The sequence below is a fragment of the Bemisia tabaci genome, chromosome 9, assembly GCF_918797505.1.
Source record: "Bemisia tabaci chromosome 9, PGI_BMITA_v3".
Taxonomy (NCBI): Eukaryota; Metazoa; Arthropoda; class Insecta; order Hemiptera; family Aleyrodidae; genus Bemisia; species Bemisia tabaci.
In genome coordinates, this window is record NC_092801.1 from 28,027,656 (window position 1) to 28,051,275 (window position 23,620).

Sequence of the window (23,620 nt, forward strand, 5' to 3'; positions counted from 1 at the left end):
CACCTTTTTTTAACTTGCAAATAAAAACTGAACATCTAAACAAGTTTAATCTTTACTCGCAATAACCTGTAGGTTCTAAGGGAAAATTACCTACCTTTGCATGAAAATTTAATTTTTTGCATGACTTCAGTGGTGCAGTTTTGCATGATTTCATTGCAACGAATGTAAGTTGCGCAACCTTCGCAACGACGGAATGCTGGTTCCTTTTAGCAAAACGCAAACTACATGTAAAATACGTTCATGGCTTCCACTACAAATATTATCCTCCAAAATTAATGTCCTCAAAAACTCAAAATTGAGTCATTGATGCCAGAGCCAAAGTCAAACCTAGGTATCAAAGTGTTGGGACGCAAAATGCCGAAATACATATCAAACAAAACTAGGATATGAAAGTTGAAATAGCTGACGCCAAATCAGATTTAGCTCTTTGATTAAACTTTTGTGACCATAACAAAAGTGTGGGTTAAAGTTAACATAATTCATCACTGTGTCAATTCAAATCTGGGTATCGTCAATCCTACCTTTCTTTCTTCGAAGCTGCTTATCATTTTAATCCGCAATATTTGAAGCATGACATTGCTGAAATACAATTAAAATGTATGTCCTGTACTGGCATAAAAATTAAGAATACCGATGGAATTGTCAGGGCGCCATAGAGAGTTTTATCAAACAACAAACTTTATACAGAGATTATTCAGAAAGGATGCATGTATAAACTGCGAAAATGTGTATCTCATTTTGCGGCGTTGCCTGTTAGAGTTAATATTTTCTACGTGGAAAACTACTGATCGTTATTTCTTGATCAAAATATCGGTGATTTTTACTCTCTATGTGCAGAATACCTAGTTTGTACAAGTTTCAAGCCATGGTGTTGGTTTGGTCTCCTCTTAGAAAATAAACCAAGAGTGGAGATTTTTAAACACCGGAACCGAGATACGCATTTTTGCAGTCTCACCGTCGCATCGATGTGCCTCCGCATTTCGGTAGGTCTCTCATTGATTCTCGTAGCCGTTGGTGACTCGCAAATTCAATGACCTTGCAAAATGGTTTTTTTTCACAGGCAACAGACTTCAGACTGACCTACACCTTCACACTTTGCAGGTTGCCACACAAACCAGCCAGCATGGATGTCAATATTCCACGATTAAAAATCTCGCATATTTTATGGATTTGCTTGATTGGTGCGCTGGTTATCCGCGCGCTCTATCAGCGGTGGAAATATCGGAGAATATACTCACTCTTGGCATCGCTGCCTGGACCTGTTCCTCTTCCGTTTGTAGGCGCGAGCTACATTTTTGCAGGGACCACGCGGAATAGTAAGTATGTTTTTTCGGTAGAATTCATTTCTTGGTTAGCACATTTTCTCGGTTAAAAATATCTGCAACTTTTGCACTGATATTATTCGAATTTGCATGAAACAAAATATTAGGCAACAATGGCTTTACATTCAAATTTTTGCTTAATTGATAAATGCGTGGCGTAAGTCCGCAATCACATATCTCGTTTGTGGTGTCTGAAAATCTCCGCTCTATGTTATTTTTTTAGAGGAGAACAAATTGACATCATTCCTTCCACTAGAAAAAAAAAACATTGGATCTAGAGTCCAGACTCTTGAAAACATTGACAAGAAAAAGGACTCTTGATTCAATCATATTTAAGCTTAAATAAATAAAAAATCCGCTCAAATTAAGAGGCTTGGTTCTTGATTTAAGCTTAAATCTGATTAAATCAAGAGTATTTTTCCTTGTCGATGTTTTTAAGAGTCTGGACTCTAGATCCAATGTTTTTTTTTTTTTCAGTGTGAGGTTTATGCAGAATTTTCTTCGCACACAGAAGAAAAATCACGGCAGTTTTAAAGAATTACATCTGAGTAGTTTTCCGTTTAAAAAGTAAAGTATGACAGGAAGTCTACGACGTCGCAAATCGAGTTATGTGATTGCCGACTCACACATACCTACGAAATTGATTTATTAGTCGCTTTTAGGGTGCACTGCTAGGGTACTTTGCGACGCCTAACCTCATTTCTTGGTTAAAAATATCAGCATTTTTTGCACTGATACTATTCAAATAGGCATGAAACAAAAGGTTTGTTGGCTTTACATTCAAATTTTTGCTAAATTGATAAATGGGCGGCGTATGTCCGCAATCACATATCTCATTTGCGCTGTCTGAAATTCTCCGCTCTATGTTATTTTTTTAAAGGAGAACAAATTGACATCATTGCTTGAGGTTTTTGCAGAATTTTCTTTGAATAGAGAAGAAAAATCATGGCAGTTTTAAAGAATTGCACCTGAGTACTTTTCCGTTTAAGAAGTAAAGTATGACAGGAAGTCTACGACGTCGCAAACCGAGTTATGTGATTGCCGACTTACACACACCGTCGAAATTTATGTATTATTGCTGCTTTTAGGGTGCACTGCTAGGGTACTTTGCGACGCCTAACTGCCGAAAGAATAATTATAGAGAAAGAATATTGTAGAGATCTTCCGGAAACTAGCATCCCTCCATATTTTTTTGGATGCCCACTATCCACATTTCAGCCAGACACCCTCTCCGACGCCTATCTGCTGGGGGAACCCATACCCCAAAGCCTTTTTCAGCAACTTAATCGGCCATCTTGCAGATGCCCATATCATACCAACTGCATGGTTATAATATACTGCACAGGGGGTTGATTGTTGAAATGTATAGATAAAGCTGTAGACAAAAAAGGCAAAAGGGATACGGAGGCATCCTATTGGTGGACAAAGGAAGTAGATAGTAGGTAAGCTAATGGCAACCCACGAGAGACCCATTAGTTAGTCCGTCTATAAGAACCACACATTTCAACCAATAGGACCGATGCATACTCCTATCATAAGCAATAGAGAAGGAGAGGTAGAATAATATATACATAAACTAAAATAGTTAGTAATATTTAAGTGATGTACATGAAACAGCACTTAAATTTTTTATTAAATAAACATCTCTTTGTCTATCGTTTTGTCGATCAATTTTAACAATCTGCTTGCAGTTATATCTTTAACGTCCACGTCTCTTGGATCGAACTTGGATGGATATTTATGCCGAAAATTAACCTTTGTGTGTGATCATCATTCATTTCTCAGCCAATAATGCGTGTTCCTCTGGGTCGGGTTTGTTCACATTGGGCCAACTTTGCAGCTACATGATAGCCTAAAACTGATGAACCAATCAGAGAGCGGCACAGAGATGGCAATCCCGGGGTATTGCCACTCTTTCATCATTCTGATACGTTCTCTCCTCAAGATTTCAGCCGACCTCCGCCAAAAATCCATCTCTATCGTGTCGATCATTTCTTGGGCCCAACAGCCAAAGGATATAATCGGTTTGACAATCGAGTTATAAATCTATATACTAAATTCATATGCATCGATTTACGGATTATTTTCAGATATATGTTCCAAATTTAAAACATTTGCGAAGAATTATCCTGGTGTCGCTGGATTATGGGAGCGGGAAGAGCCTCACGTGGTCACAAGCAGTCGGGAAGTATTCAATGTAAGAAATTGACTTTCAACCTTGAAATGTGGTATATAGTATATAATCTAATATATTTCTTTAACATTGACTTATCATTCAAGCTGTTGTTCAAGAGTAAAAATAAACTTTTTTTTCATCGTTTTTTTTCTTTTATTAAAATTGAGAAGGTGGAGCTGAGCAATATTTTCCGAAGAAAAAGTGTAACAGTATTATGATACATTGAAAAAGAAAGTGTTAAAAAATGTGCGACAACTCTTGGGTGTCGTCATTAACACTTTGGTGCTGAAGAAACATCCCATAGGTTGTAAAAGTAACATCGTAGGATGTAAAAGTAACATCGTAGGATGTAAAAGTAACATCGTAGGATGTAAAAGTAACATCGTAGGATGTAAAAATAACATCTAATGATGTACAAGTAACATCCTAGGATGTAACTTTAACACCAAAAAATAATATGACATCGGTAATGACACCATCCAAGAGCTGTTGCAAATTTTTTAAAACATCTTAGATGTTACTAGAGCACCAATTTTTTTCGGTGTAAGTTGCAACTCTTAGTTAGCACATGATTGATTAATTTCTTCATTATAATCGAGGGACTTACAAATAATTACAAGAGCAATTAAATCTTGATGATAAACGGAATGGATGTAAGTATTTACAGCAAAAGTAAAAATTTCCAGTGTGAGATGGGCCTTGACATGAATGTGGTCTTATGGGTTCCTGCTCAACCCCAATTAACTGAACATCTTGCATTCATTTCAACACCTTGTTCATTTTCTGTCGTATTTCAGGCAGTTCTATCTTCCGGAAATGTTGAAAAAACTTACCACTATGCATACTTTAAAATGGCTACCAGGTCGATGTTCTCTGCTTTCGGTAAGTGCCATAAAGAGAAAATGTCCTCCAAAAAATACAAGAAACATTCATTTAAATGTTCGATAGTTTTTTTCTTGGCGAGGTAAGAGAATTAGGTACTGCCTTGAGAACATTTAGCCTGCTTTGGAATGACCCTGTTGATAGCTTTCCTGCTCGGGCGCTAAAAAGAAAGACTGTCTTCACCGGGTTTATGAATGACACGAAAAATTCGGGAATCAACAGTACACAGGGTGATCCATAAGTTCCGCATGCTCCCTGTAAACCTTAAAACTCTTGCTTTTTTGCAAGGAGGTTCCCATAAAATTTGGAGGTCGTTCTTTGACCTAGGAGCACTCACAAAATTTCAATTCTCCATCTTAATCTGTTCAAAAGTTAGAGAGGTGGTGTCTGGTGATGATCGCGACTTCATTTCACAGTCCTTCCACACAATACTTTGCGCACTAGGATGCTACACAATATTCAACATTTCTGAGGCTTCCGCGCGCAAATTGCAAGGAAGCACCATGGTCTTTATGAACACAAAAAAATGAAAATAGGAGCACGCTGGTTGATGAAGCTCCGTCTCGTCACGTGGTTTTTGGTGGGTTGGCGTCGGCCATGTTGAATAATGAGTAGCATCCCGGTGCGCTAGTGGTTCTTTCTGGGAGGAGACGAAGGGGTCGCCCAGTGAAAGGGTGGCGACAGGGGGTTTTAGAAGAAATGAGGGAGTGCCAACTGCTTCATTTTTTCATAATATTAATGATCTCTTCATACATGTGACTTGAGCTATAGCCAATTATTTACAAATTAAGAAATGATAAAATTAGGTCATTTGAAACAGGCATTACTCGTTGTACAATGGTGGAAATACACATCGACGGTGAAACTACCAAACCACGTATCTCGTTTGCGGTGTTTAAAAATCTACGCTCACATTTTATTTTTTTGAAGTAGACCAAATCAATATCATTCATTGAAATTTTCACGGAGTTTTCTCCGCACAAAGAGGAAAAATCACAGAAATTTTCAAGACTGGACATTAAGTAGTTTTTCATTTAAAAAATAAAGTATGACAGGAAGTCTGCGACGTCGCAAACCGAGATACGTGGTTTGGTAGTTTCACCGTCGACATACGAGACGTTTCGAGCTGTCACAGCAGTCATCATCACACTGGAAAAAAAACACATTGGATCTAAAGTCCAGACTCTTAAAAACATCGACAAGAAAAAATACTCTTGATTCAATCAGATTTAAGCTTAAATCAAGAACCCAGCCTCTTCATTTGAGCGGATTTCCTTTTGATTTAAGCTTAAATCTGATTGAATCAAGAGTCCTTTTTCTTTTCAATGTTTTCAAGACTCTAGACTCTAGATCCAATGTATTTTTCCCAGTGAGTGGTTACACAATAAACTACAAAGTCATTCAAAAAGCATCTATATATCCCTAAAGTAACGGCCAACTTATATTTTCACTTTTTCCAGGAGCAGAGTGGCGTTTTCTGCGCAATATCGTGAATCCAAGCTTTCGGACCAACGTCTTGATGCTTTTTGATGATAGTTTTTACCACCATGGCGAAGTCTTCGTCCATCAACTAAAACAGCATGTAGGCGGTGATGGGTTTGACATATTTATCCCCGTCCATTTGTGCACTATAGACATGATCTGCGGTAAGCACACGCTACCCTTTAAACTCGAGGGTTCGCTCAATTTTCGTTGACAATAAGGGATGATAGGATGAAGTATAATTCACCAATGCAATGGACCACTAGATAAGGTACGAAATTTAAGCATTGTAATACATGTTTCCTAACCAGAATTTCACGATAAACACGCCTCTTTCATTGAATATTATTGAATTTAACTCGAAACTCAGATATTAATGTTTTGATTTTACATTGGTTACGGGAAATTTGAACTGCCCGGTGACAAGAAACGCATTACTCTACGTGTGTCAAATTGCATACCGCACAACGACTTTGTTAGGCTTCTTAACCGAGCAATGCTTCTTCCTCACTTTTCATTGTTCAAGGTACAATTTGCTGTGGCTGAAGCAAAGTGTCAAGATTGGGGTTGCCATATTTTTGTATCGCAGTGACTGCCGCGGTAACGTTTTGTGTGCGGTTTGACTCACGTAGACCATCGAGTTTTCTTGAGCGGGAGGTTTGAATTCACGCTTCAAGGAACACTAAATATCTCGGTAGGGAGTCAATTTCAGGAATTTTCGTTGCGCGAATCGTGTTTTAGGTGAAATTTGGGATAAGGAACATGTTTCAGAATGCTTAAATTCGTACCTTGTGTAGAGGTCCATTATAAGACCGCCCACTAAATAAAGAGCCGAATATTGCTTAAAAACTCAAAATCAAGATGATTCTACATTATCAACCATAATATGAATCTTTCACCAATGTTTTTTAACACGGAAAATAACTAAAATATTTCAGAAACGATTTTGAAATGTCTAAGAAGAAATGAGTTATGGAGTAACAAACATGCGTTTTTATACATTATATGTACATTACATTACATTATTTTTATCATTATTTTATATGGTCCTTTTTCAATAATCTTAAAAACATTTTCAAAATGTGAAAAAAATAATTAAAAGGATAAATCTTCGTTGACAATAAGAGATGATAGGGTGAAGTGTGATGCTCCGATTCAATTATGAGACCGCCCACTAAATAAAGAGCCGCATATTGCTTAAAAACTCAATATTAAGATGACTCTACTTGATCAGCCACAGAATAAATCTTTCACCGATGTTTTTTTAACGCGGGAAAAAACCAAACTATTTCAGAAACGACTTTGAAACGTCTAAGAGGAGATAAGTTGGAGTAACAAACACACGGTTTTATACATCACACCTATATTATGATCATTTTTCGGTCATCTTACAAACACATTCAAAATGTGAAAACATCATTAAAAGGCTTTAAAGTTTCAATGGTAATTTCAATATTTTTAAAAATATTTCTAGAAAGTTTTATTAAAATGATGAAATTGTTGAGCCTTTATAAAATGTTTTCAAAACCCATTAAAATGTATAGCTTATTTTTAAGACTTCGCATACCTCTTTTTTCAGACAACATGATTGGGACTCGTATACGCGCCCAGGAGAATCCCTCAATCCGACTTTCCACTGCTATGTTACAGTAAGTCGAATATTCTCAATGGATATCTTAGGGGATCCGTCAACTGTTCAGTCTTTGATGTAGCTTTAGTGCTTTCTGTAGTAAGGTTATCACTTTTTTCGACTGGCGAGATTACTTTTTCGAATATCACCGTTCGTGCTACGAAAAAAGATGTTCTGAAATTATACATATTCTATCATGTGATAGTATCAATGTTATCTATTTCAAAAGAAACTGTCGGTGGAATGCATTCCCTCATCACGAAACCTTGATCATGAGCATGAATGGTTATATAGTTTATTTTCAATGGGCCTGTTGCATGCAAGAGATACAGCCGCGCGAATAGACGTTTTAGAGGTTAAATGACACGAAAAGTACGATGGTCACATTGAAAAAGTCTGAAATACACTCCTTACTGCGCAATTTGCGTTGTTAGGAACGCGCTTTTTCAAATTTCCCGCGTCTGGGGGCAGTTTTCTTATCACCGGAAACGAGCAAACGGCGGGCTCGGTGATTTCCGGAAGATGTCGAGTCGTTGTTGTTGTTGTTGTTGTTGTTATTTTTTCCTTCAGTTTGTTTACAAACCCAACGTGATCTCTTATATTGGTCCATATACGCTTTATGCGGTAACCAAATCGATCAACTTTTAAATATCTAACGCAATCCTTCTACATTTCATTTCACGATATCACGAGCTCCGATTTTTAGGTTACGTTGTCAGTTTTAGTTGACCGGAAATAGCCGCGAGTTGCCGTTAATTGTTTCCGTTAGAAAACTGCCCTCAGACGCGGGAAATTTGAAAAAGCGCGTTCCTAACAACGCAAAGTGCGCAGTAAGGAGTGTATTTCAGACTTTTTTAATGTGAGCATCGTAATTTTCGTGTCATTTAACCTCTAAAAAGTCTATTCGCGCGGCTGTATCTCTTGCATGCAACAGGCCCATTCTGTATATTTCTAGGCTCCAGAAAGTGAATGTATAAAGTTTCTTAAGGTTTCTCTTGATACGTGAAAGAAATTATTGCTTTTACCTTACAGAGCAGCCGAGATGATTCATGAAAGAGTATATTCTCTACTACTCTGGCCAGATTTTGTCTATTCGCTTACAGGAAAGAGGAAATTAATAGACAAATTACTATACGAATGTCAATGCGTACCTCGTGAGGTAAGATTATCACCCGTTTTTCTTGCTGCGCAATAATGTTCCTACGATATGCCAGGGGGCTAAGCCCCCTGACCGCTCCTCAGTTTAACCTCCGGAGCGCTCCGCGCCACAGGCTTTATTTATTACGAGTTATTCTCGTGCTTTTATACATATAATAGAGTATGATTTTGAATTTTTGAAACAGTACTGAGGGAAAAGCTACACAGCGAATGCAAAAGTTTAACTCTTACCTTTAAGCAGATGGTTCTTTTTTATATTCAGAGGAATTGATTTTAATGCAAAAAATATATCCAAAAAGGTATAATGATTTTTACTTCTTTTTTTTTAAGTCGAGACAGGTTCAAACTCTGTAGTTTCATGATGCTGCTACTGTTGGCGCGTATACGTAGTATACCGCCTTTGCGATCGTTTCGACCCCCCACTCGATACAATAACCGAGTCCCTTAGTTCCTTACCGAAAAGTGACTACCGCGAACTTCTGAGATTTTCCAAAGCGTGTAAAAAGTTTATTTATCCGTCAATAATTATGATTTAAAGTTGTTTCTCATTCTGGGGCTCATTAGTTTATGTGCAGTGAATACCAAGAGTCTACGTTACTTGGTTTTTTTAAAAAAAGCCTAAGAGTAGGACGCGCTGATTTAAAATATGCATATATAAGCAGAAACAAGCGAACTGATTCGAGGATGGCTGACCAGGCCGGCACTCTAGGAATGAGAATTTTACTCCTCCGTTTCGTTCATAACGTTGCTTTGACAGATCTCCACACCACTGGTAGGCTTTTCAAAAGTTGGTACCTTTCCTCTGATAGCGAAGGCCACCCAGGAAAGACGTAAGTGCAATCTGTGATGAGCCTCAAAACTCATTAGACCATGTGCTAACCATAACACATACAGAAATCAGTTTGCTTTTACAGAAAACCACTTACCCTTCTCCTCCCCGCACACCGGACCTCTGTCCCGACGGCGAGGAAGTGTCTTTTGTCCTCCCGAGCGACCCGATCCGGACCCTCACCCTTGATTTTACGCTTGATTACCCATTTCACCGTCACGCTAAGATTCGTCCAATTTTCAAAAAAAATTGTTTCGCGTGTACTTAGCAATTTTTTCCTTACTCTCCGTTAAAAGACGAATTAAAAGAGGTCTCATACATAAAAATCGGCCGAATAGAAGAGAAGTTACAGTATTCGAAATCCGAAGAAATCAACGAAACTTCTCCAGACAAAAAATAAAATGAAGGGAAAAAAAGAAATGTATAAATTACAATTAAATATAATTGACCTCAGAATTTGACAAGCAATTCAATTATATAACGGAGAAAAAATTGGGAGAAATTACAAAAAATTCGCCTCTTGCAAGGGGCTTCCTTGTAAGAATTTTGACCTGAAGATAAGGTTTGAATAGCAGCAGTACTACATACAATACACGGTGTGCCTGAACGAACATTTTTTTTTTGTCAAAAAGGTTTTGCTTGGGGTAGATCAAAAAACTTAAACTCGTTCGAATGGCTTTTTACATTCACAATACACGGTCTCGTCAAAGTGCGTCGTTGACCTCTCAGTGTTGGATCGTATGAATTCTCTTGTTGTGCTACTTGCCTATTTTGAAATCTCTGTAAATTAAAACTAAAGGGGTTGATATGTGCGAGTTAATGACGCGCCTTATCAACACATTGTGTTGGAGTTCACTGCTTGTTTTTTCCTTCTTTTTGCTGGGCGTCTTGTGATGATTTTGGCAGGCATGACAAACCACCTTTGCTTTATTTCAGATTGTGGAGCAGAGAATCAAGGAGAGAGAAACGGCTGGATTAAAAAGGCAACATTCCGGTAAGGACTAAGGGACAGGCGGGTAATACAATTCTTGACCGGTTGGAACTTGAAAATAAATCATGAAGGGAAAAACGAGAGGGTAAACTTAAATTGGATAACCTCTATCATTGCCATCTATCAACTCTTTAACCCTCTAAATTTTTATATTTTGTCACAGTTTGTTTTACCGTTTTTTACGGCCGATTTCCAAGAATTTTCTGGATGTCGTCAGGTGAAATAATTTTTAGACGGTGCGGTGGCGTTTGCGGACGTGGCGTTTGCGGATTCTAAGAATCAGGTGGCGTTTGCGGATTCTCATATGTATTTTGACGGTGGCGATTGCGGACATGCGGAACAGGGCCGGTGGACTTTGCGGACCGGAGAATTTCGGCGGTGGCGATTGCGGACGGAGGGGTAGGCACCTACATATGCTGCCCCCCACCCCTGCGCTGTATATTAAAGAGAAAAATTACCGGAGAGGCTCTGGATTCCTTGCCGTGGATGTAGAATGAAAACAATATTAGTATTAAACATTAGTATTATATTAGTATAAAAACATATGAGCTGTGAACGTACAGTAAATGTTTAAAAACAGGCATATCAGAAATCAAGAAACTGAAAAATCGTCAGTTTCAGTTCATTTTTAGGATGAAAAATATGTTGTAAATTCTAGTCCAAAATTACTGAAAGTCAAAAAATTACAACGAAAAATGAAAACACATTTTAATTTAACTAATATAATACTAATGTTTAATACTAATATTGTTTTCATTCTACATCCACGGCAAGGAATCCAGAGCCTCTCCGGTAATTTTTCTCTTTAATATACAGCGCAGGGGTGGGGGGCAGCATATGTAGGTGCCTACCCCTCCGTCCGCAATCACCACCGCCGAAATTCTCCTGTCCGCAAAGTCCACCGGCCCTGTTCCGCCTGTCCGCAATCGCCACCATCAAAATATGAGAATCCGCAAACGCCACCCGATTCTTAGAATCCGCAAACGCCACGTCCGCAAACGCCACCGCACCTTTTTAGACAAGCCCGCTCTATTCAGATTTTGGAAATACGGCCCAGATAAAGTTGAGAGTTCTTCCACGTGAACAATGGAAATGATCATGTGTTGTCACAGTTTGTTCTAAAGATCTAATGTGCCGATATTATCATGATTTTCGAGGCGATCAATAGAAAATGTCCCGAACTATTTAGATCGACTACTTGAGGTCTGCAAAGTTGGCCTTAGATGGTGCTAAGCATTCTGTGGGAGCTTGGCTGCATTCCGGCCGGGGTGGCGTGCCCCCAAGTTTTATATACCGCATACATTAGAAAATAGGGCATTTTTTAACGTATTATTATGCCAGCTGCTTAATTTGAATTTTGTAAAATCAATGCTTAAACCTCGGAAAAAATCGAGTGGTAGTATTCGAATCATGAATTTAAATACCGTGGGCAACTTTCGTGGAAGCATCAGTTGCCTTTCTTTTGAACAAATAAATGTATAACATTTTATGACACTCAAAGCATTATATTTGCATTGCAAATTTCACCCTTGACATGATTTTTCCATTAATATATATATTTTTTTAATACCGCATTTCAGAGGGTCCACAAATATATATTGACTCGTTGCTGGATAAGTTGGATACAGGCGACTTGACAAAGGATCATATTATTTCAGAGGTCTTTGAAATGTTTGTTGCAGTGAGTATTCTAGCACCAACACCATGGAGTTGATAGAATAAAATAAACGTAGTTGGTTTCACTTAATGGTACAGGGGTGTCAGAAAGATGTATTTTCTGAACTTTTAGAAATCCGAAATTATTATTTTCCAAGGACAGCGAACATTTTTTCACTGAAGAACTTCGCTCAATGGAGCTCATACTGCATCAAAAAGTTGCCGTGAAACACCATAAACATTATCATTGGCTACCATTGCTTTCAATCTTAGTCGCAGAGGTACCTTAAATAAAATCGCTCCCGTTTTAGCCAAAAATAAACGAACCATAAACCGCACTCGGCACACTAAGCATAGTCCCAAAATACGTCTGGATTATTTCTATGCGTGCGAAAAGTGGATCTAAAACCTTCCCATGATCAACTTATTATCAGGGGCTGTGATTGAAATAGTTGGACACCTGCAGACTGATTTTTGAAATCGATAGACAAAGCTATGGACAAAGAAGACACAGGGGAGGAGAGGGGATCCTATTGGAGGAAGCTGGCGGTTGCAAAGGGCGAAGAAGGTAGAAAATAGACTAACTAACGACAACCCTCGAGAAACCCTAAATTAGTACATCATTTTCTCCCTTGATCCATAGGAATCAACCATTTCAACTAAAAGGATCGCTCCATACTCTCTGTGTCCTCTTAATCTATCGCTTTGTCTATAAATTTCAGCAATCAGCCCGCAGACAATTCTGAAACAGGAATAAATTTCACATGTATCCGCTTCCAAATCTTGCGTAGACAACGACTCACATGCCAGCAGGCTGATTGTTGAAATTGATAGACAAAGCAATAGACAAAGAGGACATATGGAGTATGGAGCGATCCTATCAGTTGAAATGGGTAACTCCTATCGACTAAGGAAAAAATTATGGACTAACAAAAGGGTCTCTTGCGTGGGTTACCGTTAGTTAGTCTATTACCTAACTCAATTATCTAGTGCAACCTCCCACTTCCACCAATAGAATATCCCTGCTAAAAATGATGAGTAGGCTATTCAGAAGTTGCCGTATCACATGAGTAGAATTTCCTACTTATATGAGTAGAAATCCCATTCATATCACTTAAATATTCTACTCATAAGAGTAGAAAAGTTAAACTCATATGAATTCAATAGTTTTAATGTTTCAGAAGTGGTGTTTTTGACCAGGAGACACCGACTGAATATGTAAATTTGACAAATAAGAACAATTTGTCCTTATAATTTTTTTGATGCGGTGACTATTTTCTGAGATATCGGACACGGTAAATTCAACGCTAAACTCACGTGAGTTGAAATCTCTAGTCATATGAGTTGGAATCTGTAGTCACATGAGTCGGCGAAAAGTGAATAAAGAACTTCTGCTCATATGAGTTAAAAATGCTATTCATATAATTTGAAATTCTATTCATATGAGTTGAAATTCTTTTCATATGAATTGAAATTCTATTTATATGACTTTGATTTTCTACTATTTGTACTCACCATTTTTAGCAGGGATCCCTTCCATATCCTTTTTGTCTCTTTTTTCTATCACTTTGTCCAGCGATTTCAACAATCAGCCTGCTGGAAGTTCGGAAATCAAACTCTGAACGAGTTATGAACAAGTCATTTTTACTTAGATTAAATAAAAGTTAGATTACACAAAGGACGTCATTTGCATTATTGCCATATTCAACCAATGTTTATTGTGAACACGTATAGTGTTCAAGAGTTGATTTTCAGACTTTCTGTAGTGGCATTCGCTTCCCACGAGTTCAGTAGAGAAAAGCACGCTGTGTAGTGCTTTAATGTCACCGAAAGCCAACCAAAGAGCAACTTCAAAACTTTTTCAATTTTTTTTTTTTTTTATTTATGACACTATCAAAGTGGTGACACAATAATGTCCTCTTTACCTTCCCACAATTTTTTTATGCATTGTGTTCTCTCGTTTAAAGATGGATTTGTTTTTTGGTTTTTTAACGAAGGGCTCTATTACCACAGCGATTACGAATGCGTGGGCATTTAAGCTGCTGGCGCTGTATCCTGATGTCCAGGAGCGAGCTTATCAAGAAATCAAGGAAAATTGTGTGGATGGAGAAGTGAGGCTGAGTGATCTCTCCAAACTTATTTACACAGAGATGATCATCAAGGAGACTCTAAGACATTTTGGAGCTCCTCTTACAAGCCGATACATCACAGAAGACGTCCAAGTTGACGGTAAAAAAATCGAGAAAAATTTAAATATGCAGGGTGTCCCAGAGTTGAACGGCCCCTTTCCTAAAATTTTGGGGACCCTAGTAGCAGAACCACAGAAGGAAAAGATAAATATTATGTACGAAAGTTAATTTTTTTTATATAATGCATGCATACAAAAGTGTTAAAAGTGAACATTTTTATGTGACCATTATATAAAAAAATGTTATAATTTTCGTGAGCTTTTCGCGAACATACTAAAAATTCTTCTGATTCGCGAAAAACTCACGAAAATGATGACCTATTTTTTTATATAATCGTTACATAAAAATGTTCACTTTTATCACTTTCGTATGCATGCGTTATATAAAAAAATAAAAAATGTGTGTATAAAAAAAATTACCTAATCTAGCTTTTATTATTTTTCATATATTACGGTCAGGTCTGAACTTTGATTTTTTTTTTTGTATAAGCGTTACACGTTTTTTTTATACAAAACGATCATTTAGATAACAGATATGTTTTTTTTTATACTTTTCTTAGAAAAACAAAAATTTGTTCTGCTACTGGGGGATACATCGTTTTTCCCAAATTTCGGCGACGATTATGGATCAAACCTCATGATTTGATATTCCTGCAGTTCACACTTTTCCAAATTTTCTTTGCATGCACACTGACATAAAAAAGCAATTGTTCTCCATCTTAAATCCGCCAATATTTCACTCGTTCACATATTTTCCTCGAGTACAAAGGAGGCAACATGCAATTCCTTCAAAGCTGGCAATTTTATCGCTGGAGGCAGGAAAATATATAGGTGCAATAATTTAGGCATTTGAATTGGCAACACTTAGGCAGAACTGAAATTTGGTTTTAAGCAACAACACTTATTTGTATTTGGACCTATTTTTATCAGTATAAATTAAGTTAAACTTCTTTGAACTTCACGAGTTTTTTTACTCCCCTTCAAAAGGGCAATTCCCTTGGGGCAGAATTTATCGAACTCTCTTTGCGTTTGGTTTGTAGATAAGATGACTATACCAGCAGGAATGAACGTTTTCATGTGCCTTCATGAGCTCCACCACGATCCAAAGTACTGGCAAAGGCCCGGGGAGTTTTATCCAGAGCATTTTTCACCAGCCAATGAAAAATCCAGACCTAAAGGCGCATTCATCCCATTCATGGGTGGACCCAGAGTCTGTCCAGGTATTTTATTTTTGAGCACAAGCCTCTCGTTATTTTTGATCCATGCACGTAGGGTGTGTTTCGTTTGTCCCGTCGAAAGTTTTCTATGCAAAGGCTTTTAGCCAAAAAACTGGAGATGTTCTTTTGAGCACCCATTTCATTAGCAGTGAACTTCCCTTCACAGATTTGTGAGAAACTCTTGACTTACGTTGTCATAGTCAGGGGGCATACGTAATCCCGTGTGCAGATTCGTGAAGGCATATTGTGTGATACATCAATCTCTTCGTTTTGATGTCTAGAAAAAGAAAATCGATGATGGCCATCTCAAATTTCATACAAAACCCCCCAAATTCAAGATGGCGGCCAAAATGGCGGTTTTGGGGTAAAAAAATTTGAAGTTTGCAAATACGTCGTGTCGGGTGTCGTTTCTTATGTATTTTTGATCGTAGAATCCGAATTTTCAGTCAAAAGTTAGCCCAAATGTCATTTTTAGGCCAAAATCCAAGATGGCGTCCAAAAATACCTCTTACGGGTACTAATTTGCCTACTCGGGTCTACATGCATTGTGAGGTATCAATTATTAGGTTTTCAGGGTCGTAGAGTCCGAAAATGAGGTCCATTTTCCGCTGCGGCTCTCAAGAAGCCCTAAAATCAAAGATGGCGCCCAAAATGGCCGCCGGTCTTGCGGATGAAACTGCCATTTAAGGCAGCTATAACAAACAATACGTTCAAAATTAAGTTTCTTGGGTCAAGAAGTTCGAATAGGAGATCAGATGTTTACTCCTACAAAAAATTAAGCCTCCGAATCGAAAATCGCTGCCGACATTGTTGCCAGTTAAAGGCGCAGACCGGTAAATGACTGATATTAAGAGATTTGCCGAAGGAGGGGTTTCGATATGGGCCGTTGTTGGGCCCATACCCTGAAATTCTTCAATTTCACGATTGTTTGCTCATTTAAAGTCTAAAGTTTGCGGAATGTATCATGATTTGGTCATTTCCGGTCTATTTAGGGGTCTAATACCGGCCTAAACATGAGACTAAAGGCCGATTTTGGCGAAAAATGCGGGTTTTTTTACATTCGACGTGACGCTGTTTCTTAACGATCCCATCATCGGAGGAGATTGTTGTCCTTCAAGTACGTTCATTAAGGATGTAAGATAGTCACTTTGCCCAATTTTCGTTGATGGCAAACCTTGCGCTCAGAGTTAAAACGATCTTCTTAGAATTTTCTTGTTTTTCATCATTATTAAAAATGGCATAAAAAGGGCGACTCATCTTAAACCAGAAATAGATTCATTGGTGGAAAATGTACGCAGCTGGTCATAACTGTCCTCCAAAAAATTAATGGATTAAACTCCCCCCCCCCCCAAAAAAAAAGGAAAACCTGTGTTGCCATTTTTTATTGCCTAACATCACAGAAAACCGCGTGATTATTTCAGTATTTGGAGGCTGTTCTTCGTAGAGCACATTTAGCAAAGCTCAAAACCCTTGATTTTTCATACGTTACGATCGCATGATTAGTGATTATATAAATGCAATGGAGATGTTGCATGTGTGAGGAATTGGCAATTTGACTATGGATTCTTATGTAGAAGTTCGCGAGAAACTCGATGGTGGCAATGGATTTCTCTGAAATCAACTTCCAAGTTCAAAAAAAGCTCTTAAGTTGAGACCAAAATGGAGGGGATATCCCGCGCTATCCTGAGAGTTCACCTGTACATCAAGACAAACTCTCCATGCAAAGATAGGGAGCAAATACATTAGCAAGGTTGCTGTGTTTTCTGTTGTGGAGTCCCCAAATAAACTGGTAGCCCTGTGAATGTACTTGCTCCTTATCTTTGCATAGAGAGTGTGTCTTGATTTAGGGGTGGACCCTCAGGATAGTGTGGGATATCCCCTCCATTTCGGGCTCAACATGAGACCTTTTTTTGAGCTTGGGAGTTGATTTCAGAGAAAACGAGTGGCACCATCGTGTTTCTCCCGAACTTTTACGTAAGAATCAACAGTCAAATCGCAAATTCCTCACATATGCGAAATCTCCATTATCCATCATTATTTTGTTTATTACATGTAAGTATCTGTAGAGGTTCCCATCGTGGCGCGGCATTCGCACATATCATCGGTAAAAATCGAGAAAAATCCTAGTTGGCCGAGGATTACAGCCACTTTCTCGGAATATGCGCATTTTGAAATAAATATGTAAGACTCGAATTACAGTATTCAGAGATGCACGTAGATTATATTTTGTGTTAGTGATAATTGCTTTAAAATTTTGGGCTTGTAGGTGGCCTATTATCTTACGAATTTTGTACACGATATTTACAAACGAAGGTGCAACTTTGAATCATTGACCGTGATCTGAGATCCGAAAAAAAAGTAAGCCATGTGTCAGAATCACGAGTGCTTAATGCTGATTTTTCACCACCCTGACAATCCCTGCACCCCGCCATTCTTATTGCCTGCGATCGATCAGAATTCTGCTTCCTAAAAATAATTTGAAACCCTGGTTTCCCTCACTTCTGCCCAGCCACCTAACAGCTTCCTCATCAGTTGCTTCTTCATCAGGTTCCCTGTCTCCTGCATCAAACCTCTTGTTTGGAGCTGCCATGTCATAATTTTAGAGAAATGACGCATGCATGTTAATCTAGCAAACGCTTAGTTTCTCTGGCTCAGACTTATGTCTGTAATGAGTGAGGCACCAAATGAGAGATGCAATATGAGCTCAGCAGTTGACGACTCTATCGCCCACTTTGCACTGCAGGTAATACCACCCGGATAAGAACATGTTCTATGTCGTCTTGCCTTTTAACCAATATTACACATTTTATTGCAATGAATTTTTAGTTTTGGATAAGGCTAACATTCTCAGCGCGATGATAGTAGAATTCTCATATCCGTTTCAATGTTGCATTTTTCTCGATTTTTACCGATGATATGTAGGAATGCCGCTCCACGATAAGAGTCTCTATAGATACTTACATGTAATGAACAAAATAATGATGGATAATCGCATTTATATAATCAATAATCGTAACGTATGAAAAATCAAGGGTTTTGAGCTTTGCTAAATGTGCTCTACGAAGAACAGCCTCCAAATACTGAAATAATCACGCGGTTTTCTGTGATGTTAGGCAATAAAAAATGGCAACACAGGTTTTCCTTTTTTTTGGGGGGGGGGGGGAGGCTTTAATCCATTAATTTTTTGGAGGACAGTTATGACCAGCTGCGTACATTTTCCACCAATGAATCTATTTCTGGTTTAAGATGAGTCGCCCTTTTTATGCCATTTTTAATAATGATGAAAAACAAGAAAATTCTAAGAAGATCGTTTTAACTCTGAGCGCAAGGTTTGCCATCAACGAAAATTGGGCAAAGTGACTATCTTACATCCTTAATGAACGTACTTGAAGGACAACAATCTCCTCCGATGATGGGATCGTTAAGAAACAGCGTCACGTCGAATGTAAAAAAACCCGCATTTTTCGCCAAAATCGGCCTTTAGTCTCATGTTTAGGCCGGTATTAGACCCCTAAATAGACCGGAAATGACCAAATCATGATACATTCCGCAAACTTTAGACTTTAAATGAGCAAACAATCGTGAAATTGAAGAATTTCAGGGTATGGGCCCAACAACGGCCCATATCGAAACCCCTCCTTCGGCAAATCTCTTAATATCAGTCATTTACCGGTCTGCGCCTTTAACTGGCAACAATGTCGGCAGCGATTTTCGATTCGGAGGCTTAATTTTTTGTAGGAGTAAACATCTGATCTCCTATTCGAACTTCTTGACCCAAGAAACTTAATTTTGAACGTATTGTTTGTTATAGCTGCCTTAAATGGCAGTTTCATCCGCAAGACCGGCGGCCATTTTGGGCGCCATCTTTGATTTTAGGGCTTCTTGAGAGCCGCAGCGGAAAATGGACCTCATTTTCGGACTCTACGACCCTGAAAACCTAATAATTGATACCTCACAATGCATGTAGACCCGAGTAGGCAAATTAGTACCCGTAAGAGGTATTTTTGGACGCCATCTTGGATTTTGGCCTAAAAATGACATTTGGGCTAACTTTTGACTGAAAATTCGGATTCTACGATCAAAAATACATAAGAAACGACACCCGACACGACGTATTTGCAAACTTCAAATTTTTTTACCCCAAAACCGCCATTTTGGCCGCCATCTTGAATTTGGGGGGTTTTGTATGAAATTTGAGATGGCCATCATCGATTTTCTTTTTCAAGACATCAAAACGAAGAGATTGATGTATCATACAATATGCCTTCACGAATCTGCACACGGGACATAAGTTTTGTTACGTATGCCCCCCGACTATCATGCGGACGGCATCATTTCAATCAGCCGGGAAGCAACCTGTATCAGCCTAACCATATTTCATGATGTCTTCCTGTACTCCTTTCAACGAAAAAAGTCAATCTTAATTGAATTTTTTTTTTTAAAAAAACTAACATAAATTGATAGTTCATAGGGCTTAGATAGGTTCTTATACAAATCTTCCAAAATAAAAGCATTATATTTTCATTAATGCGCCGAATTCTCTTTTATGTTTCATTATTTCAACATGATACTTAACAACATTTCGACGGCGTAGGTCCGCAATCATATATCTCGTTTGCGGTGTCTGAAAATCTCCGCCTCTATGTCATTTTTTAAAGGAGAACAAATTGACATCATTCCTTGAAGTTTATGCAGAATTTTCTCCGCACAGAGAAGGAACATCACGGCAATTTTAAAGAACTGCCGTTGAGTAGTTTCCGTTTATAGAATAAAGTATGACAGGAAGTCTGCGACTTCGCAAACCGAGTTATGTAATTGCCGACTTACACCGTTGATTTGCTTTTTTATCGGCATTGATATGATGTTTATTCATCTTTTTTAGGAAACAAGTATGCAATGCGGTCAATGAAATTCCTGATCGCAAGCACTTTGCTGAGGTACAAGCTCTCGACTGACGAAAAACCGCCAAAAGATCTCAGAGAGATGGATTATCGTTTGGTATTCATGCTTTTTCCTTCTTCTGGATTCCGAGTGAAAATCCAGCAAAGGTGATAGAAGTTCGCTTTACCTGCCTCGCAAAATAAGCTTCATTTGTAGACATTAGGAAGAAACTTAATTTATTCTTAGCGAGAGTAAGTGCAACATGATCAAACATGGACTAAAATCAATGCAGTTCACAAAAATGAATTGTGTTTAGTGTAGAAAAAGCGAGTCACATCAAGTTAGAACCGAAAGAAACAAAGGTCATGCGTTACATTCCTCTGTAAGACCTCTAAATAAATAATTTGACTTCTCTTAAATTCAACTCAATATTTCCTCAACTTCGATTTTGTTCTCGAGAGAAAATTTCCAGCTAGTTGAGCTTTCAGAATTACACTAAACTTTATTTGCCGATATTTGATTCGGTACTAGCCTGTTTATAGCCCGGTCCCAATGAAAATTTGAGTTTTGAAACAAGAGCAGCTTTTACGGCACGGACATTTTTTTCCAAGTAAAATCATACACGGATTCATTTGAAGATGTTAAACAGCTTCTGGAAGGAAACATCTTTTCTAATTTTTTTTTTATTTCTTAAAAAGGATTGTATTTCTCAACGAATATTTTCTTTCGTCTCTTAACTTTTTTACAAAATCTAGCTCCTGATGATTCACCAATATTAGCATAGCTTCGTTACAATTTCAATTATGATTGATATGTCTAGTTTTTAAAATACACTTTTCCGACTCCTAATGGTTGTTTTTCTTCCTTTACGCTACATATTTTATCTCGATTTGTTGCCAAACAGAGGCTCACCTGTGGGTTGATTATGGAATTGATAGACAAAGCTATTATAGAAGAAGAGGAAGTAGGGAAAATAAAGCGATTCCATATAGGTGGAAGCGGTTGGTTGCAGTGGACAAAGGAGGTAGTGGAGATGTTGCACGTTTGAGGAATTTGCGATTTGATTATTGATTCTAATGTAAAAGTTTGCGAGAAACACGATGGTGCCACTGGTTTTCTCTGAAATCAATTCCCAAGCTCAAAAAAGCTCTCAAGTTGAGGCCAAAATGCTATTGCCATAGAAACTCATACTACCTCAGATCATGAGGCGAATGACACCGGCTTCTAATCGCTTCCTGAATTCCCTGCTGCCAAAATCTTCCTAGGTGTCCTTGCCACCCTTTTCCAAGAGAAACCCAATCGAACACGCCATAAGAATGGTGACTTTTTTGGAGGATATTCCAAAGAATCTTTTGATTTGAGAATAATTCGCATTCAAGTGAACTCGCTTGATGATTTCTGTGAACTCGCTTGATGATCTCTGTGACGACGAGTTCAAGATTAGGCTGTGCATGGTCGCTCGGCTATCAGTCAGATTGTTTCATCGGTCTCATTTTTCCCTCGCATCGCTAATTATAAGTAGAATGATCGAACCACATATTTCGCCCAATTTCTTGATTTTTTGTCTCTGCTAATTTTTTTCACGAAAAAAGGAAAAGAGGAATGATGAACAATTAATTTTCCTGCTTTGAGGTAGGAGCAGAAGAAGCCGCCGCCGCTAACCAGAGTGTTTTTTTTCCTGTTGCACTTTCTCGCTTTTTTATTTTTGCTTTAAATGTACTGTCAGTTCTAATTATAATTTTTAAGATTAAGATTAACATTGGTGGAATTGATTTTTTCACAATTGAAAGATATACAGCTTCCTTATCTAAATCAATTATTCAGAATATCGTGTGACCCAATATTACACGGGGAAAATTAGTATATAGTCGGCGACACAACCAGAGACTGGTTAATGCGTCGTATTAAAACGGATTTACTTATTTCTATACATTCCACTTTCCCGATCAGTTCGCGTATCCGCGTTCACTTTTTCTACGTGAAAATGGACCCATGTATGGGTCCGCAATGATCATCGTCAGAACATTTTGTAAACATCAGGACCGAACGCTAAAAAGTAAGTTTTATTCAAACATCGACGATCACCTTTTTCATCATAATGTAAATGACCAATTCTGCCATGATTTATACCGTATTTTCGTACTTCTTCGAAAATGTTTTTTCTGTCATTAACCAAACAGTGCGTGGAGAACTTCATTTTCAATACATTTCCTGACTTCGAAACTTGAAAAATATTTTTGAGAGAACATTAATTTCATAAATATCGTCGCTCCTTTGACGTAAGGTCGTATCTCATTTTTTACGTGAGCCCTGTTGCCCATATAATACCATGCTTTCCTGGGCTCATATGGAATAGAAATACGGCCCTACGTCAGAGGAGCGACGATATGTGTATTATGATTTATGTCACTAAATTCCAAAAAATGCTTATTTTGGGAAATCACGAGTCAGTCTGTAAAGTGTTACGATTTGAATGATTTAATTGGCGGCATTTTGTCGCAACTTTAGCGGAACCACCTATTTTTAAATTTATTGCGGAAAAATTAAAAAAAATCATACCTACATCAATGTCGTGCAAAGGCATAGCATCCAAGGTACCAATGGTTAGACAAAGGATTGATGAAAAAAAAAGAGATACGATTGTCGAGACGTAGACAAGATCCTGGTGATTTAAACACGTGCGAAGAAATTAAGAAAGAAATTGAATAATCACATGATAGGACACTTTTTCGTAGCGATTCTCACTGTTGAATGAACCGACAGTGAGATACTGGCCCGCCCAGGGAAAAGAGGTTGCCCAAGCGTCTTCAACGTTAATGCCAAAATTAGCGGTACGGCAAAGTCCCGATAATTTTATGACGTTATTTTTCGCAGCTGCCGGGAGAGGAAGAATTTGGACGACAGAATAACACAACTATGGATTACATTTTGCAATAAGGAACCACTATCTCTGGCTCTCCCATAAAAGCACAAATCTGCATAGGGAAACCACTGGCATGTATGTTGTTTCTAAAATGGGCCAGAAATAGTGGTTTCTTATTGCAAAATGTAATCCATACAGGGTGTTCGTAAAGTCCCCTCCCCCCCTCTAACTTTTGACCTAATTGAGGTAGAGATTTGAAACTTGGAGGGTGTTCCTAGATCAAAGGGAGCTACTTTTTGACCCCCCCCCCAAAAAAAATTTTGGGGGGCCCCATTTTGGGGGGGT

At 38.2% G+C, this 23,620-nt stretch overlaps 1 protein-coding gene across 1 annotated transcript; it reads left to right on the plus strand.

The window, feature by feature from the left end:
* Positions 1-982: 982 nt before the first annotated feature.
* Positions 983-21,803, plus strand: LOC109040345 (cytochrome P450 4C1-like). Its single transcript, XM_072304531.1, has 11 exons — positions 983-1,316; positions 3,413-3,519; positions 4,296-4,380; positions 5,841-6,026; positions 7,442-7,511; positions 8,525-8,651; positions 10,416-10,473; positions 12,051-12,151; positions 14,124-14,355; positions 15,355-15,534; positions 20,414-21,803. The coding sequence occupies exons 1-11, from the start codon at positions 1,031-1,033 to the stop codon at positions 20,581-20,583; spliced, it is 1,602 nt and encodes a 533-aa protein (XP_072160632.1). The 5' UTR covers positions 983-1,030; the 3' UTR covers positions 20,584-21,803.
* The last annotated feature ends 1,817 nt before the right edge of the window (positions 21,804-23,620 follow it).

Excerpts from the sequence above, each read along its gene's own strand:
- LOC109040345 (XM_072304531.1), top strand. The coding sequence starts at position 1,031 with ATGACCTTGCAAAATGGTTTTTTTTCACAGGCAACAGACTTCAGACTG. Across the intron at positions 14,356-15,354 it reads AGAAGACGTCCAAGTTGACG|ATAAGATGACTATACCAGCA; the intron begins GTAAAAAAATCG and ends TTTGGTTTGTAG. Across the intron at positions 15,535-20,413 it reads TGGACCCAGAGTCTGTCCAG|GAAACAAGTATGCAATGCGG; the intron begins GTATTTTATTTT and ends CATCTTTTTTAG.